This window comes from Alligator sinensis, unplaced genomic scaffold (assembly GCF_000455745.1).
Source record: "Alligator sinensis unplaced genomic scaffold, ASM45574v1 scaffold264_1, whole genome shotgun sequence".
NCBI classification, from domain to species: domain Eukaryota; kingdom Metazoa; phylum Chordata; order Crocodylia; family Alligatoridae; genus Alligator; species Alligator sinensis.
Genome location: NW_005841831.1, coordinates 118,492 through 135,295, shown reverse-complemented (window position 1 = coordinate 135,295; position 16,804 = coordinate 118,492). Strand labels below are relative to the sequence as shown.

Genomic DNA, 16,804 nt, shown 5'->3' with positions numbered 1-16,804 from the left:
GGTTACGTATTTCTGTTGCATTTGCCTGCCAAATGAGTGATGGAATCAACAGAGTATAAAGGAAAAGGAAACGGAAAAGCAAGACTGTTTCTGTACAGCTTCTCAGGATGGCAAATACTTCACATGCTCTGGAGTTCTAAATGCAAGTAAGTCCTTTAAGCAGCCCCACTTAGTTTGGTTTGCTCTTTGCATGTTCATTGAAGATATAATTGATCCAGCCATTCACAGAAAACATGAACAGTAGCAAGCACAGAGAGGATCCCCAAATTTCCATGAATCAGCATCGGGTATGCTGGGACAATGCACAGGTTCCTAAAATACCACCTAGATGCAGCCTGCAGGGAGCTACTGTTAGGCAGCAGTCTGTACCCTCAGCAGTGCCACCCAGTATTAGGGTAGCACCAGCTTCAAGGCTTAAGCTAACTGCCAGCTGGATAGGCTGGGCTTAGTACATCAGCCCAGGCCCTTCACTTGGGCTTTGCTGCTCAGTGCCTCACACCCTCCAGCAGCTCTGCTTAGCTCCCACCTTGCCTCTGCCTTGGACTCTGGTACCTTACTCCTGCTAACCTTGTTGTGTGTGTGTTCTAGACTCCCCAAGTCCTGACCCTGGCCTGGCTGAGGCTACGCTATAGAAACTGCTATGGACTAGGAATGCGACTCAGATGCTGTAGTTTTGACTTTTGTGCAGCCTTGGCCCCTGATCTGGATTCCCCACAGACTCAGGTACTTGTTTAAACCCACGCTCCGCAGAACTACTTATGCTCCAATCCTTACAGTCTGAGTGGCCAAAAAAGATCCTTCCCCACTATCCCTGAGGGAAAGCATGTAATTACTTCTCATCTGGACGTGCCCCTGGCCCCACTCCCAATGGAGGCTTTGATGGTCAGCCTACAGAACCTGAAGGCCCAAGCAGGGGCTCTGCAGGCACAGAATACAGCCCTGTGGACCAATCTGTGATGCTGAAGAAGGTAAATGTGGCTCTGGCAGGCACAGGAGGCATAAGCTGCTACTATGGTTGCCCCTTTAATATCTGGCTCCTTCACATCCCCCTGAACCAAGGTACTCCTGGCCCAAGCAATTTGATGCAACTCCAGGGCAGTTTAAGGATTTATTGAACTAGTGCAAGCTCCTCTTCCCCCTGTGCCCTCAGAATAACCCCATGAACAGAGGGTAGGCCTAATGGCCAACGCTCTTGCCTGGGTTTCTATACTCTTGGAAGGCTACGGTTTCCTGCTGGACACCCTAGAAAAATTAATCAAGGCCATGAATGGACTGTGTGGTAATGCCCTTTTGTTGCAGTGACTGCCCTGCAGGCCCTAAGTGTGTCTCTTAAACCTTGGCCAGGTATACAATGGAATTTTGTTCTCTGACAGGTAACGTGCAGTGGAATAAAGTTACCCCTTCCATTTCCATGGGGGATTGAGGGATGAGGTAAAAGATGAACTAGACAGAATCGAGGGTCTCGTTCGTCTAGACCCACATAGGTCTATGCATCTGCATACACTACTTCCTAAGAGAATGGTGGAGCGGGGTGTGGCTCCTCCACTCATGCCCCAAAGTCATCAACTTCTCCCGGAGGACCAAACAACTGAATCAGTGCAGGTGGATGCAAGTATGACCACGTCTACCCAAGGAAGAAAGGAATTGATGGAATTGCAGGCTTATGCTTTTACTACATAGAGGGTTGGGGGAGGAGGCCAGATCACATGGTTATTACCTTCCCTGCTAAAAGATGACGTACTACCTAGGCAGGAAACTCAGAGAGAGAGCTTCAATGGGGGCTGGACATGTCTCTTAAGTTTCCATGCTTTACCCTGTTCTGTCTGCTGCAAGAGTTAATGTTGCTGCAGGTCACTGGCTCTCATCTCCAAGTGATTCTCTACCCAAGTTACCCAACTATGGCTAAGGTTCACGAGTTAGCAATGGTGGTTTCAAAGACATCCGGTTTTCTGAGGTTCACTGCATTTCTGCCCCACAGAGGGCCATGCCTTTTAAAACCAGCTCCAGGCCCAACATCAATTTCAAGAGGCCATACAAAACAACATAACTGACATCATCTGACCTATGACATGTGGCCCAAAGAAGTCCCAGGAGTCAGTGAGCCAATGGAGATCAAGCTGCACCTTTACGGGGGTCTCAGTATCTATGGAACCCCCTCTCAGAATTCCTCACAATTGCCCAAGCTCGCCTACTTCTCCCTCACTTCCTGTGCATCCCAACCCAGCTCAGCTCTGCTCAACAACATCACAGGGACTCCTCTGCTTTTCTCTTCCCACTTAGAGTACTAAATTTCAATATAGATCCTGTACAATCAATGGAAACCTACTTAAATCAGGGATATTGGTATAAATTAAATCAATATAATTCAATAGCAATTAAAAGTGTAATCTTTTGCAATTCCATAGACAACTTACATCAATAAGCTCGTTACAATTGATTTTTCATTGAGAAACTTCTGGCCTTTGATGAAGGCACTCTGGTCTATTCGTTTAGTGTTATTCTGAGGATTAATATTTGTAGTATAGACTTTAAAAAAAAACTATGAGCCATAAAGGGAAGTAACTCAATGTACTACCAGCAGTATTTTTGATTATTTTGTTGTGGTCAAATATTGAAAGCAATAAAGAGAAAGAATCCACATACAATATAAGATTACAGAAAAGTTTCAAACTTTAAAAGAGACTTGCATTTCATATTATCGTCAGGTTGTAGGAAATACTCTCTCCAGATTAGATTTCACAGAAGTGGAAACTACTACACACATCTGTATTTGTCTTTGGATACGACTGATAAGATACTGATCTGTTTTCATCCACGTTTGTGTGAAGCCATGGTGCACTTCCTGAAAGTAAAATTTGAGAATTTGTAATCTTGAAATCCTGTAAACACACAGAAATTACTTACTTCATACCTGGACTGATTATATATGGGATATAGATGGACCACCTTATATATACTATAAATACTGGAGGCTACAAGCGATACAGAGCAGAGGGGAAAAACCCCTGGTCATACCCAATTCACTCTCCCTTTCAGCATCCGTTTTCTGCCAATGTGACACAGGATACCGGGCAATATGGACCTGAGGTCTACCCCACTAAATGGCAATGTTTATGGGTATCCTTACGTTTTCTCCGGGATCAGGGGGAAGAAAGGGAGGTGCTTTAATTAAAGTGGCTCCAAGAGCAGCTGTAATTAAAACGCCTGCAGCATCTCATGTATTTAGCGTCCTGTGCTTCAAAATGTTGGCAGGAGTAATTTAACTAAAGCTTGTTTGATGAGCTTTAGTTAAAAGTGCTCCCACCAGCATTTTGAAGTGCAGGGATGCTGACAGCATGTAGGAGCAGCAACCCCACACATGTACAGGAACCCTATGTTCCTATCTGAGGGCACCTATACACGTGACCAAACTCTGCTCTGACACGTGTTACTTAGCACACGTCAGAGCAGACTCAATTAAATCAAGTTTGCTGTAGCATGCTAATTAGCACGTTCCATCAGCCTCTGCATCACATGTATTCAGTGTCTCCATGTTTCAAAATGGCAGCAGGGGCTCTTTAATTAAAGCTCATCAAACGAACTTTAGTTAGAGCACCCCGATGTCATTTTGAACCATGGGGAACTGAATACACATGACACTGCATGCACTGTAAATAGAGAGGCTCTCAGAGCCACTCTAATTAAAGCGCCCCCCCACCTCGGAGCACGTGTATAGACACCCTGAAAGGCTGCAGCTTGCAGAGACTGAGGGTGATCCGAGTTCCAGCTGGGGCACACTACTGCAAAAGAAGGAACACACACACTGCTCTTTTCTGGAGAGTCTACACTTTCATCTTGTTCTCTTCACCCAAAACAAAAATCTGGATGAACAAAGTTGCATGAACAAAGTTTCCCAGGATAACCGCAGGATTGTAACACAACAACTTATCATAGAATCATAGGGAAGTAGACCTGGGTTGGGACCTCTAGAGGTCATCTGGCCCAAACCACTGCCTGAGGCAGGATCATCCCTATCCAAACCATCTCATACAATTCACAATCTAAACTCTACATAAAACTACCCTCAGCTCTGATACAACATAGACCTAATGCCCTAATCTGCCACAGATAAAGCAGGAGAACCACGGCAGCCGATGTCCTGCTTTATGAAATGTTGTCAATAAACACTAAAGAGATCCTGGGTAGAGGGCCATGCCCCTGTTACAAAGGGAGGCAAAACCCCCTACAGTCCATAACATTCTGATGATGGGGTAAAATTCTTTCCTGAACCCAAATACGGTGATCTGTCGGACTCTGAGAGGAGGGCAAGACTCTCTAACTAGGAACCTCTAGCTTTGCTCCCAGCGGGAGTTTTGGCACACCCCAGTCAAAGGCCCCATCCTTGGTTGTAGCCAACAACCACTGCCTCTGGAAAGTCTTAAAAACATCCTGACACATGCAGCAGAAAGGGGAGAGGGGTGGAGGCATTCATCAAGGCCTAGAAGCATGGGAAATAACCATGGGAGAACATAGGCATAGCTAAACCCCGATCATCCCTGACCAGTGGCTTAATTTAGGGAAAGTTTAAAAATAAAACATTCATGAAAACAGAGAAAACTTCAGTTTCGCCTAAGAAAGCAGCAATTTGAACTATCCATTCAGTGTCTTGGACAGTGATATATTTCATTACCTATAACAGTGTCTGTGTACGGTGGGAGAAAATCCACTAAACAAACGGGAGTGGGAGAAAAGATTTGTAGTAACTTCTACTGTCCCCACAGATGAAAGCATGCATCATAGATGACATCAGCTTGTGAAGACGGAAGGAGATTTCAACCCTATGACAAGTCAGTGATGATTTGAGTGATTTGCCTGCAGAGCTAGTAAATTAAATTTGACACTGAAAAGTTGTTACTCTTTACACTGACAGTCAGTTGAATAATGTAGAATCCACCACATTTATGTGCGTAGAGGGGTGCATCACAATCCCTGGTCTGGCACAGCCACAAGTAGAAAAGTAAGGCTGGACTGAAAGACCTATGAAGGACAGGTGAACCCTGCACTGCAGAAGAATGATCCTGGACCATCCAAATTAAGATCCAGTGTAGTAAGGAATGAGGGAGAGATCCTGCCAGCAGGAGCCTAAAGAGGCAGAGGGTCTGCCTTATGGGACAGCAAGGCACTCTGCCTCCATCTCTACTCCAAGAACTCCCAAGGAAGGCCTAAACTATACTAAGGGGCACTGCATTTGGGACGTCTCTTGTTTTCACACAAAACGGGTGACAACTGGCTGGATGGCAACACTACAGACAAGGATCTTGGAGTCCTGGTGGATCACAGAGTCGATGAGTCTGCAGTGTGATGCAATTGCAACACAAGGTGAATGCAGTTTTGGGTTGCTTCAATGAGAACATTAGTTGCAAAACACCTCTTTACTTGGCACTAGATAGGCCTCTATTTATGTATAGTTTTGGGGTCCATCTTTTTAAAAAGGACACAGCGGGGTCCAGAGGCAGGAGACAAAAATGATAAAGGGTTTGGAAGGCAAGCCATATGAGGCTAGGCTGCAGGAAATAGGCATGTTCTGTTTGGAGAATAACGGTGCTTAGGATGAGACAGGATAGCAGCCTTCAAATACCTGAATGGCTGCCATAAAGAAAAGGGAAAGCACCTTTTCTCTCTTGCTACAGAGAGGATGTGAACCAATGGCCTGAAGTTGTCCAATCTAAGCCTACTTTGCTGCATCAGGCAAAAAAACCTTCTTCAGAGGCAGTGGAATAGACTGCCTCGGGAAGTTGTGGAATCTCCACCATTGGCAGTGTGCAAGAAGAGGTTGGATAATTTCTTGTAAGGGATGATCTAATCGTAGCTATGCGTATGCTCTACTATGGGTGTTTCCCACGCTTCTGGGTTTTTGTGGTTGCCACATGGGGCTGGGAAGGAATTTTCCCCCCTCCTGTTGCAATATATATTGGGGTGGGCAGAGTGTGGGAGTGTTTGCCTTCCCCAGAAACACTGGGTATTAGCTACAGCCAAGGCAGGAGAGTTTAACTGGGGTGTGCCGGTGTTCCTGCTGGGACTAAAATCTTACACTGGGCTGTTGCCAGCAGGGCTTGCAGTGTCCGAGCTTCCTGCTGGGAGCAACCTGGGCTCCCGGCTGGCAGCAGCTCCCCAGAACCAGGGCAGACTGCAGCCCGGAGGCTCCAAACAGCTGTGCCGGGCTCCGGCATCAGCTCCGCACCGGCTTGTGCACTTGCACGTCAGAGCAGGCAGTGGGGGAGGGACCTGAGGCAGTGCAGCCCCTGTCTCTCCCCCGCTTCCAGCACAGAGGTGATGGCAGGGCTCCTGAGTCCAGCAGAGCTGTTTGTAGCCAGCCTGGGGTTTGGGCAGCTGCAGCAAGCAGTGGGCAGGCTGCAAACAGCTGCGTCAGGCTCCACAGCTTCGGCATCAGCTCCGTGCTGGCAGCAACTGCGCGTACACCTCAGAGTGGGCTGCGCTGCCCCACTGTCCACTCCGAGGTGCGCACACAGTTGCTGCCAGCATGGAGCGGATGCCAGAGCTGTGAAGCCCAGCACAGCTGGTTGCAGCCTGCCTGCTGCTTGCTGCAGCTGCCCAGAGCCTGGGTTGGCTACAAACAGCTGCGCCGGGCTCCGGAGCCCTGCTATCACCCCTGTGCCAGAAGCAGGGGAGAGACCGGAGCTGCGCTGCCTCAGGCCCCTCCCCCACCACCTGCTCTGATGTGCGAGTGCGGAGCTGATGCCGGAGCCCAGCACAGCTGTCTGGAGCCTCCCAGCTGCAGCTGGCCCCGGCTCTGGGGAGCTGCTGCCAGGCGTGAGCCCAGGCTACTCCCAGCAGGCAGCTGGGATGCTGCAAGCCCTGCTGGGAGCAGCCCGGGCTCCGGAAGCTACCCAGAACCAGGGTAGCTGCTGACAGCCACAGAGCCTGGGCTGGGGAGCAGGGACTTTGGGTGGGGGCATAGGGCAGCGGGTCTGGGGTACACAAGCAGGGCATCCTGCTATGTACCCCTTGCCCTCGTTTTGTTTTTCTGCCATGCCAGCACTCTGGCACCTTCCAAAAGTAGGCATTGTGGTGTTTTTCGGCACTCTGGCCAAAAAAATGTTGCCTACCTCTGGTCTATAGATTCAGCGAGGCCAGGCTGAGAGCATCACCGCACTGAGACAGTGGCGTGAGTGCATTCTCACCACCTTTCACCAGTATTAATTTGATAGGAACATAGGAATGGGATAAATCTGGGTCACTGAATCTGTGCCCTGCAATTGCAGGCAACCGTATCACAGACATCTGCCCAAAGAAGTCCACAAGACTCTCTCCCTACCAGCCCCTCCTAGACACCACAGCCACAATGTACTCTGTTCAACCCCAAAACAACTTGGATCCTGAGTATAGGGAAAACGAAAAAAATTGCAGAGCCTCAAAATAATAATATAATACATCACAGGGAGAAACAAACAAACACACATTGCTAATGAAGTCTGCAAGGCCTGTGCTAGCCATATTTTAAATATGTGCCATTCTGGCTGGACATTTCTAACACATGCAGATACAAATGGCAGAGACTGATGAGGTAATATCTTATTCACTCCAGGGCAGGTCACAGAGTTCCTGCCATAAATAACACTAGTGACTCAACTGGTATTATTTGCTTCCCTTATTTATTTGTTAAGCACAGGAAAAGGGTACACGATAGCTACTGGGCTACTCTACTATAGATAATTCATGCTAATCCATTCCAGTAGACAGCAGATTCTGGTTGGTTTCATCTTCAGATGACAGACATTTAATATATTTTATGGCTTAAAAATCAATAACTGAGAATATTTTTGCATTTCTCTCCCACTCCATAAGTTTTTGCTGAACACGAGTAAAATTCAGCCTCCAGTGGGTCAGGGTCTAGCATCAAATCTGTTCTGTACTTGGTTACTGCAAGATCATGAACACAGAATCCCTTGCTTTGATAAGTATTCCTGACAAAGGAGACTGCGTTCACAGCCTGCAGCCAGGTTGGAGGTTTTGGGCCCCTTCCTACTTACTTTATCTTCAGAGAAGATTGCATAATGGACTATTTCGCAGCTATCATGTTCCAAACTCAATGCACTCTTACGAACACAACAAAAGAAGCTATGAACTAAAATGATATTTTATATATATATATATTTTTTTTTTTTTTTAAGCGCAAAGGTGTACGGTCTGCTAGGAAGAAACAAGGAGTCACAACTCCAGATTGCCATTTCCAGGTCTGTCATTCATCTCTGATCTTAAAAGCAATTCACTAAACTGGTCCATGTCTCAGTTTCTCCATTTCTAAATTTAGGACCATGATAATAATTTGGGGGGGGGGGGAAGTTTTGCTAGGTTTTGGTCACTAGTATTTGCAAATTACTTATAGGTCCTCATATGAAAAATGCTGTAGACCATAATGGCAAAGCTATGTCTGTACAATGGACTGATGAAGAAATAAGCTCCAAACACTGTTCTTGCTGTTCAAGAGCAATCTCTTTAGAGCCAGGACTGTTTTTGTTTTGTGCCTAAAAGAATGGTATCTTGATTTATGATTAGGGTGCTTCAGCACTTATGTGAGGTTACATGGGATATTATGGAAGGCAAGGCAGTTGGTGCAGGTGCTCCATGGCTCTAACAATGAAATTCTACCCTGGAGTCAAGTATAACAACATGTACCTCCTCTCTCACAGGCACTGAATAACCACCAAAAGGCCACCTTGTCTCCATGAAGCTGACATGGACATTCCTACTACTGCAGTACTTGTGCATATCGCAGCTCTTGATGGTACACAAGTGGTGAACGTAGAACTTGACCACCACAGGTGTGGGCCACATCAAAATAGACACTTTACAGAATGGCAGGCAAAACAAGGATAAGTAGGAAGAACTAAATGGTAACCCAGGAAAGTGCTATTCCAAGCAATGAACAGCGATAGTCCTAGGATGCAGCCACCCAGGTATGAAATGGAAGAGGCAAAAATATAAGAAACTCCTAGGCAGTAGATCCAGTCATCTCCCAGTGGAAATGCTGGAGAAAGTTTGAACTAGGCTAAAAGAGCATCCTTTGGGATTTCTGCATCCTTTAGGCTCCTGGTCAGAATCTCCAAGGTAATTTCTAAGATTCACAACCATCGTTGTCATTGTTACTTGATGGTAAAGAATCCTCTCACTTTGGAGATGTGAGTCTTTAGTGATATCCATTACTGGGTGCACCTACAGCAGCAGAGGACAACATTTTTGGTAGGCAAGTTAAACCCCACACCCTCCCCCTGAGTGCTATTCTGAGACCTTTCCCCAGCCTGATCTACTACTCTGCTTTCTGTTCCCTGCACTATCTGTCACATGCCACACATGGGGGGCTGCCCATGCTAATTGAGACAACTGTTGCAAGTTGGCCACCCCTAACCTACAGCATCACCTCTGAGCTTGCAATCCAGAGAGCATGCTAAATTTAGCAGACAGCTAAAAGGGACTAGTATGCCACAGCAATGATACCCTGCCCTGAGATCAGTTATGTTAGTTTGTCCATCCCTTACTTCTACTCCTTTCAGCTATGCATTTTACATCCATTTCCATCACCATCTCTGTGACATCGAGAAGTACTTTATTATCCCTTTATCATAGAAGGGGGAACTGAGGCTCTGAGAATTAAGTGACTTGGCTACAAGTATGCAGTAAATGTACAGCAAAGTGAGTAAGAGAATCCAGAAGTCCCATCTACCAGATCCAGCACTTGCATGCACAGTGTACACAGAGAAATCAGTTTAGTCAATCCAACCATTAATGTCTTGTTAATGTAAAACACATTCTCCGATTCATTTTGTCTTCTTTCAGAATGTACAAACATGACTTCTTCTCAATAATGCACAAAGAGATTCCTATTGACTCCCATTCTGACCAAGTAAGGAGAGAAGATTTTAAGCCTCTCATGCTCTCGGACTACAAGCAAGATACCCAGTAATGACACATCACAAAGCAACATGAACCACTCTTCTGAAAGGGAAATGATTCTAATCTTACATCAGTACTGAACAGCACACTCCTTGTCTGCTCATTCAGCCCCTTTCACAGAGTGAAGATGTAGATGCCGTTCTGGGAATTAAATTTAAAAGCAACCACGTCTCACTGAAACATAAATAATTCTTACCGCATACATTTAGGAAGCAGGATGTTATAATCAGTGACTTTTTCCATCACTTAAGTGCTAAAGGTCTTCTCCTAAAAGGGATTATTAAACAGATGTTTACAAAAGAAAAAAAAAAGGTAAAAAATAAGGAAGAAGAGGAACACATATAAAAGCCAGTGAGTTAGCTGCATACAACTAGCTACATTTTCATCTCCCTACAGGCTGAATTAAAAGCAGTCGCCTATGTGAAAAAGACTGTTGGAGGCTTAGTCCATTTCCCAGAAGACAAGTATATGCGTCTTCCAAGCCCCATCAAAATTGTCATCAATTATCCCCTTGTTCGCACTCTCTGAAGGGTAGATGTGTGTTCATATGGCAGGGAAGTGAAAGAATAGGACTGAAAACTTATGGTGCTTATATTGTTATGACCACTGGCATGGAGAAGAACAAGTGGGGAAAGAAGTCATCTTCATCAGTGACTTGGGCGAGGGGGTAGAAAGCACCCTGTTCAAGTTCACAGATGAGACTAAGATGTGGAGTGATTTGGGTACGCTAGTTGGAAGGAACAGGCTACAAGCAGACCTAGACAGGTTACAGGGGTGGGAGGATGAGAACAGGATGGGGTTCAACACTGACAAGTTGAGGGTACTGCACCTGGGGAGGAAGAACCAGCAGCATACTACAGGCTGGGGAACTCCCTTCTCGCCAGTGTTGAGACAGAAAAGGATCTTGGAGTCATCATTGATGCCACAATGAACATAGGCCGACAGCGTGGGGACACGGTCAGGAAGGCCAACCATACCTTGTCGTGCATCCATAGATGCATCTCGATCAGGTCCAAGGAGGTGATCCTCCCCCTCTGTGCGACACTGGTCAGGCCGCAGCTGGAGTACTGTGTCCAGTTCTGGGCGCCGCACTTCAGGAGGGATGTGGTCAATACGGAGAGGGTCCAAAGGAGGGCCACCCACATGATCAGGGGTCAGCAGGGCAGGCCCTACGAGGAGAGGCTGAGGGACTTGAACCTGTTCAGCCTCCAAAAGAGAAGGCTGAGAGGGGATCTAGAGGCAGTCTACAAACTAGTCAAGGGGGACCAGCAGGCATTGGGAGAGTCCCTGTTCCCCCAAGCAATCCTGGGAGTTGCAAGAAACAATGGACACAAGCTAGCAGAGGGTAGTTTCAGGCTAGACATTAGGAAGCACTATTTTACTGTCAGGGCAGCTAGGAGCTGGAACCAACTTCCAAAAGAAGTGGTGCTGGCTCCTACCCTGGAGGTCTTTAAAAAAAGGCTGGACAAACACCTGGCTGGGGGCGTTTGACCCCAGTACTCTTTCCTGCCATGGCAGGGGGGCGGACTAGATGATCTCCTCAGGTCCCTTCCGACCCTACCAACTATGAAACTATGACGTCCTGGCAAAAAGCCACCTATACCTGCATGTTAGCAATACTCACAGACTACCACATTCACCTCAAGGGTAAATGCTTGCAGAGAACTGCTGCACTCTTAACACCTTGGCTATATCTATCATATCCCCCTCTGGTTGCTTGCTTCCCATGGAAATTAAGAGCCTGCTACTACCACCAAATATCAGAATAATTTAAATTCCTTCACCACTGTCCAGTGCACAGAAGTCCAGCTTACTCTTCAGTGATAAAAAGGATGCATAAAGAGCTTTCTCTCCCATTTCCCCTCCCTCACTCTCCTGCTTCCAAGTGAAATAAGTCCCCACTAAGCACAGAGATGTGAGGTGGAAGCAGCAAAAAAGCTGGTGTCCAGATGACGAGCTTTACCTGACAGTATAGAAAGCAGCAGAGCCTCAAAGAATGGGAGGAACTGCCCGTTGCACTTCCACGCTCTTCTTCAGAAAGAGCAATGCTCCCACTGTGCCCCAAAGAAGGAAAAGGGGGGAGTCTGAGCTATCACCTTCAGAGGGAAAAAAAAGCTCCCCTAAAAAAAGATGAGGGAAGAGGGCTGAGGATCAAAAGGATGTCCCCTCATTCATTCATTTGTCTGGTTCTGGGCTGGCTTGAGACAGGATCTTCTCACATACTTCTATTCCCTTCTCTCTTATGACATCCTGTCACTAAGGTGATGCAAAGCCCATTCACAGTGCAACATGAATACTCGGGGCACAGTAACCACAGTAGGTGAGCTGCTCCTCCCACTGATCTGATTCAGAACGAAAGGTAAAAGCCAGTCATCCCCACAAAGTCCTCAAAACACAGCACAAGTGCACTGCCACACCTCCAATACACAAGGGTTAAAGCTGGCTCCCCTTCCCTCTTCTTTTATCTCCTGTGCAAAACAAAATGCGGCTGGACACTCAAGAGGAACATGCTTGGGTAGGGATCCCTACCAGCCCTCACAGGGTGGGGCTAAGCTGTAAACTAGATGAAGCTCTTTTGCTTACATTACCCTGTTCAAGTTTGTATAAGGAAACTGTCCTGTTGTTCAAACCTTAATTCCTAGAGCTGTATCCCAGCCATCTGTGAAGCCAGTCCATTTAACATCATCTCATCCAAGTCAGAGATGTTGAAGCAGTTACTTCACAAAGATCTCTGACACAGCCTGTCCTGAACTGACCCAGAAAGGTTAAAATTCCCCCTCTGGAGAGCACAGCCCGTAAACTGCCTTCAGCATCAGATATGATGATGGAGATGAAATAGAGAAAGCATGAAAAGGCCAGATTCTATGAAGAGAGAAAAATTATTGAGAAGGGAAGTGAAACAACACAGAAAATGTCTTTATGGCACTGTAGTAGATCTCAAAATTAGACCTCTGAATGCTGGAAGTTGTAGGGTCATAGGGGTATGGGACAAATTAGTTTGGACAGGCCCTGCATAAAAACTCTTCTCTCTGCCACTCAAACACAGGACACTGGGATAGATGCACCTATGGTCTAATCCAGTATGGTGCTACTTATGTTCTTATGAGATGCCTGGGCTGGAAGAGAAATTTCTCTCCTCCCTCCCTCTGAAGGAAGATGCAAGAATGCGGCCTGGACTCTGTTACTTTAAGAGGAGAAGCAGCCTAGCCAGGGAGCACTGCAGGGCAGGCAGGACACAGCAGCAGCTGCCTGCTGCGGCAACAAGCTACTGGGTGGTAGGCCGGGGCAACAGGCACCTGCACAAAGTCAGCTGACCACAGGCAGGCAGGACCCGAGGCACATATAAGCCAGTCTAGCCCTGCTTGCTGCAGGGTTAGGAGCTCATGCCCAGGAGAAGCGCCCAGGGACACTGGTCGAGCCCTGTTTTGCTGCTCACAGGGAAATGTAGGCCTGAGGAGCTCACAAGGAGCCAGGCTGGCCCAGGAATGAAAGAAGGCTTGCCCTCATAAAGGGGCAGAGGGTTGCTTTTATTGCTTTGTGTATGTTATAGCCCAGGGGCTTATGTTATGTTACTTTTTCCACCAGCAAAATGGAATGAGGCTATAAAGGGGAGGTGGAGACCTCATTACACTCGACTGCCTTGAGCCCTGCCAGAGGCAGACTCGAACACTTATTGAGCCCAGAGTGGGCAGAGAGAGAGAGGGTGCAGCCACAGAGGAGCCAGGGCCCAGTGCCGGAGAGGGCGCAGCACATGGGGGCCAGCCACGGGTCCAGAGACTGGAAGGGACGAACAAAGCTAGTGCCTCAAAGGCAGGTCCGATCCGGGTCTATGCTAGAACGCCAAGATAGATTAAAGGGGCAGAGGCCAAGGAGGTCTTCTCTCACAAAGACTCTGATGTAACCTGTCCTGAGCTGACCAAGGCAGGAGAAAATCCCCTTATAGGGGAACACAGCCTATAAAATGCCATTTGTCTCAGGTGTGGAAGGATGCAATGTGTTAGGTGAATGGAAGATGAAGGATTCAACAAGTAGTGATAGAAAAATGCACCTCTACCACCAGATCCTTCATTGAAGAAGTTTCCCAAACAATCAAGAGAGTCTCTGCAGCCCTTTTCAAAATCTATCTGTAGCTACTAGATGAACTGATGGGACAATATGGATACAAGTACCTGCAGCGTGCAGATGATGAAAATCTCTAACTATCCTTCTACAAATATAATCACTCAACTACCACCGACAAGGTCCAGGGCTTAGAAAAAGATCAGTTCATGGACAAGGAACATCTGGCAGAAATTGAACCTCAGTGTGGAAGACTGACTCGCCATCCAGCTTACCCCACCCTGTTTGGGCCAACAGCTGGAGGTCTACCTCTTCATTTCTCCAGTTAGGTCACATTCAGCTCCACCACTTCTAGCTCAGCTCTGCACCATCCCAGAGACAACCCTGCTCTGTTTGCTTCCCCTCAATGTCCAAACTAGCAGGGTTAGCTATGGATGATGCGAACAGAGATGTGGGCAGAACATTTTGTGCTTCATTTTTCCATGGAAAATTTTTCATTTCTAAAAATTAATTGTTTCATAAAATTCATCAGTAACAATGAATGGATGCCAATACAATATTCGGCAAATTTGGCAGTTGCAAAGTTGTAATTAATGTTTTTCAGGTGATTATCCCTAGGAAGTGTGTGAGAAAGCATATATATGTTTTATTGATTTGTAAACAGGAAGGTAAAGACATTCACAGGATAATCCAAACCAAAAATCAAGTTATGAATTCACCTAATTGGCTGTGCAGGTCAAATCAAAGCCAAAGCACGGTATATCATGCACAGCTCTTTGGGTATACTAAAATTAGTGTGTCAACAGTTTTCAATGCCTTCATTTTTTTTCTTAAATTTAAACAAGCAATGCAAGGGAAGTACATACTATTGTGTATGGTCTTTACATTTTTTTAAGTATTCCAATAACAGTGATTGCTTTCCACATAAAGCTTTGAATATCACATTTAAACCACATTAAGTGTGCTGTATTTAATTTTTTTCCTAAATCAAATATTTCAGTTCAAAGACTTGTGGCTATTGGGACACAAATTAACATGGAGGTACTTTTTTTAGTTTTGTTGACTAAAAATAAGTCAAATAAACATGCTAAATCAGAACACGCTCTATCTAGGGCATTGGCAAATTTTCCAGAAAATTTTCCAGAAAACCCACATCTCTGGGTGCGAGTGTTTCAATTCTAAGGAGGGACTACTTGTGAGCTGCTGTGTAGCAGTGACACTGAAAATCTAACTGGTCAACTTTGGATAGTCCGTGTCCCCAGCCAAACTCATATGTAATGCTCAACACCCAAAAACCTAACTTTTTTTCTCCGTAATTTTAGGAAACATCACCAAATATACCCTAGGGTCCAGAAATGAACTGGAATACCTCAGCCTAGATAAGAATTTCACAAGACCAAGAGTTGTCAATAGCATTCTACACTAATTATGACTGTGCCTTTAAAAAATTACTTCTCCAGTTAGGCAATAAAGCTCTGGGCAGATGAGCTCCAGTCACTTGACAGGTCAGATCTATATAGCTAAAATAATGGAAGAGCTTCTTCAAGCATCCCGCAACTACGTGCATTTTCTTTTTACAAACCTAATACCCTGCATCAAAGTTATGTGGATGAATTTGGCTGCCTGGGACATTTTCAGGCAGTTGTAATCGGCATAATTCCTCTGGAGCTAATTGTTTTGAGAATGCAAACAGCCATCTCCTTTATGCCAACATAAATTTTTTATGAAGGCACAAAGCAAAAGCAAACAGAGGTCCATACCCTTTGTCACACCACAGATGTCCACATTTGTGGCTGTGACAAAAGGTACTATTAATTTGTGCCATTATTTTGCAGTAGACATTGGTTTGCTTTATGGTGGGAGAGCACAGGCAACCCAAAAAAGTCTGTGCTCCCCAAGCTTCAAGGGCCTGCTCCTGTGTCCCCAAGTAAATCCTTAGGGGAATTCCTGGGGTACACAGGATCAGGCCCTTAAGCCCAGCAACCACCTGGCCAGGTTTCCCCATTTGCAGAGGCACGCCCAGAAATCCCACTCAGGGCCTGCCTCTGCAGACAGGGAAATCCAGAGGAGGATGGAGCAGACAAGGATACTTTCTAAGTATGCGCACAAGGACACGTGTACTTACATGGGTAGGAAAAGGATAAGTATCACACCAGTGGCATTCAAATGCTTGATGGTGGAACTGGATGTGGGGTTTAACCTTTTGCTGCCTTTTTAATTCCCCATCAGTAAAGTAGACATGATAACATTTCCCTACTTCTTGCAGTGGGGCATGAGTGAAAATAGGTAAGTCTATTAAAGATTGTGAGGCCCTCAGCTGCTGTGGTAATGGCAGCCAGATACGAAAAGGATTGAGGGGTGGGAAATCAAATTACTTTTTCTGAATACAAGTATTGTTTCCTGGCTCTGTGGCAAACTCGTGCCAAAGTTAAATATACTACTGTAGGCCAGTTGTAAGCATAAGTTACTCTAATAATTTTTGTATCAGAAAAGACAAAATAACCTATTTTTTTAAATATGATTCTCCTCTCTCCTGTAATTTATGATGCACCATTTTCATTAAACATGCAATGACACCACTGCAAAGAAACTAAACATTAAAAATTAGGTGCCTCATTGTAACTATGTGGTACACTGAACAAGGACACATTATTGTAAGCATGCAATAATGGTACTTTACGCTCTGAAATCACTGCTGCCAAGGCTGTTGTACATCATCCTTAAAATCCACTTCTAAATATATACTAAAACCCACCTCTCTTTAAAATTAAATTATAACATGTTTAATGGGGGG

The 16,804-nt window shown here is 45.8% G+C and overlaps 1 protein-coding gene across 4 annotated transcripts in view; it reads right to left on the bottom strand.

Moving 5' to 3' along the window:
* The window catches only part of ARHGAP22 (Rho GTPase activating protein 22), a 311,784-nt gene that overhangs the window by 290,624 nt on the left and 4,356 nt on the right, over positions 1-16,804 (bottom strand). For 3 of the 4 annotated variants that reach the window (XM_025207433.1, XM_025207471.1, XM_025207573.1), the window contains exon 1: positions 2,688-2,838. The exons of the other annotated variant lie outside the window; for it this stretch is intronic. In XM_025207433.1, coding sequence (XP_025063218.1) covers positions 2,688-2,694 — 7 coding nt within the window. In that variant the 5' untranslated portion in view covers positions 2,695-2,838. Of the gene's footprint in view, positions 1-2,687; positions 2,839-16,804 lie in introns of those variants that run through there. 4 annotated transcript variants of the gene reach the window in all.